This window comes from Mus caroli, unplaced genomic scaffold (genome assembly GCF_978045245.1).
Source record: "Mus caroli unplaced genomic scaffold, Mus_caroli_1 scaffold_4, whole genome shotgun sequence".
In the NCBI taxonomy this organism is placed as follows: domain Eukaryota; kingdom Metazoa; phylum Chordata; class Mammalia; order Rodentia; family Muridae; genus Mus; species Mus caroli.
Genome location: NW_028227259.1, coordinates 90347791 through 90350216, shown reverse-complemented (window position 1 = coordinate 90350216; position 2426 = coordinate 90347791). Strand labels below are relative to the sequence as shown.

The following is a 2426-nucleotide window of genomic DNA, read 5'->3' as shown; positions in this document are numbered from 1 at the left end:
TTTAAAATCATGGCAGGAGAACACAGCCATGTTGGGTGCCATTGCACTGGAATCTGTTTATGAAGCAAGGGAAGAAGAGAGGAGCAGACCTATCTGCATTCAACACTCCAGCAGTTAATGTAACACGGTAACATCATAATTAACAACACAATCAGATTCCTGGGCTAACATCAGAATCACTGTATTATGACATCATTAGTATGAGGAAAAGTACCTACGTTTGATGCTCTGGTATGGTTTGGTTTATTTTCCCAATAATTTTTATTTCAATGGGTGAATATTGTTTTTTCCCTATGGTTTTTATAGTGGTATTACTGCTATTTTTAAAGATCTGAATGAGCAAGGATATAAAATTACTATTAGGTAGCAGAACTAGTCTTCATAATAAAGGCTCTTACCTCACTGGAGGACTTATCCTTCATTTCCTGTATAAATTAAAATAAGCACAAATTTAACATTTATGGCTTATTTCTTTTTCTACTGCTTAAGATAGTGAAATTTAAAGGAAAAGCTGAGACAGGTAAAGGTACTTGCTATGAAGTATGATGTCCTGAGTATATCCCTAGGACCCACAAGATAGAAGGCAATGCCTCCCGACTCCTATAAACTGTTCCCTAGCTTTCTCATGGGTATTGAGGCGCGCGCGCACACACACACACACACACACACACACACAAATGAATTAATAAACAGACCTGGCTAAAAGAAAAACAGTTTCTCAGATAATTTATTGCAAAACGGCTTTCTTTGAAAAGTTCTCTAAGTCCCAAACATCAGTATAGAGCAACTCAGACACAGTGGTTTTGAAGAACTTGAGCTATCATTTGCTAATTATGCTAAAACACTTTTAGCTGGAGGACTTTTGTTCTTTAGAAGAAATTGCTTAGACTAATAATAAAAATAAAGAAAAGGGTACTGTTATATAATATTTGCAAACCGTATTGTTTTTCTGAATAAATTGGATTCTTTATTCTAGAGTTAGAGTTTTGGTTCAGAATGAAAGTAAAATTATTGGTAAGTATCACATGAGAAGACTAATCTATAAACTGTGAAAAGAAAGTATTTTAAAATGTATTATGTATTATGTGCTTGGCACTATGTGACATTATTATTGTCCATTTACTAGTTTTATTTTTTGGTTAATATGCTACTTTCAAATCCAAGCTTACTAATACTTTTACTCCAATCATGCCCCTTTTTGTTATATTCATGGTGTGTGTGTGTGTGTGCGTGCGTGTGTGCATGTGTGTGTGTGTGTGTGTGTGTGTGTGTGTGTATCTATGTGCTGGCAGGGACATGCACTCACATATGATTTGAGTGTCAGTGCCTGAAGTTTACATTAGGGATCTTTCCTGATACGGTCTTACCTTAATCACTGGGGCAAGATTTCTCTCTTGAATTCAGAGTTCCCTGATCTGGACTAGTCTAGCAAGCCAGCTTTTTCTGAAATTCACTGTCTCATAATCTTTGGTTTTCAAATGCTTAAATTCTAGGCTGGCAGCTGAGCTGCCCATGGGAGGGTTTATATGGATCCTGGGACTCCAAATTCTGTCCTTATCCTTGTGTGCCAGGTGCTTTATCCTCTGAGCCATTTTGCTGTTTATGTCCTCATTACTTTTTATACTATTTTTTTTAAATAAAAATGAGAAAATTCTCTCAATTTCTTGCCAACTGGCTTTGTTAGTCCAAATGATGGTGATGAAGATTTCTTATACTTCCAAACATATTGCAAGAAGAAATGGTTCCTCCCGGTAGAGCTAACTAAAATTACAACATATTGTGGAAGGAAAGCAACTCCTTTCTCTCATCGTCTACACTCTCTGAATCTCCTCAGTGCTGACAATTTATAGCACTACCGTCCACCCTGGGACAGCACATAAGTTCAGGCTAATACTATCACTGATACAGATCCCAAGGTAATAGGCCCACTCTCTTCTATTCATTCTTGACAGTTCCTGAAACTTTTGCACATAGTAAAAGATTCACTCTTTTCAAAACTAAAAAGGAAGCCATAGCATCATGGAATCCTGTTCACTTACATGCTTTGCCAGAGCAACAACCACCAGGCAGGCAAAAATGAAGAACTTCATGGTTATTTGTTCCTATAAAAACATGTAGAAAATTTATAATTAATCCTGTCATTGAAACTGTGACACACTTATTTATGTATTATTTATTATACATGTAATAAATAAAGGTAATGAAGATCAATAAAATAGAATATCTTGGAGAATTTTATAATTACAAATAGTAGTATCTCAATTTATTTTGAACCCTGTCTTTTGCCAACAGGGCATACACTAAAGCCAATTTTTAAAATGTGAATATTTCAATTCATTCAATTCCTAGAAGCAATCTTAACAGATGGGCATTTTACAAAGGATGATTTTAAGGTGGAAGATGAAATATAACAGAAACTCTTTCTG

General features: G+C 35.4%; 1 protein-coding gene across 1 annotated transcript in view; it reads right to left on the bottom strand.

Annotated features, from left to right (window-relative positions):
* LOC110294882 (alpha-S2-casein-like A) overlaps positions 1-2090 on the bottom strand; it is a 13021-nt gene extending 10931 nt beyond the window's left edge. The window contains exons 1-2 of the mRNA XM_021163355.2: positions 2040-2090; positions 399-425 (exon numbers count right to left, since the gene is read on the bottom strand). Coding sequence (XP_021019014.1) covers positions 399-425; positions 2040-2090 — 78 coding nt within the window. The remainder of the gene's footprint in view (positions 1-398; positions 426-2039) is intronic.
* Positions 2091-2426: the final 336 nt, after the last annotated feature.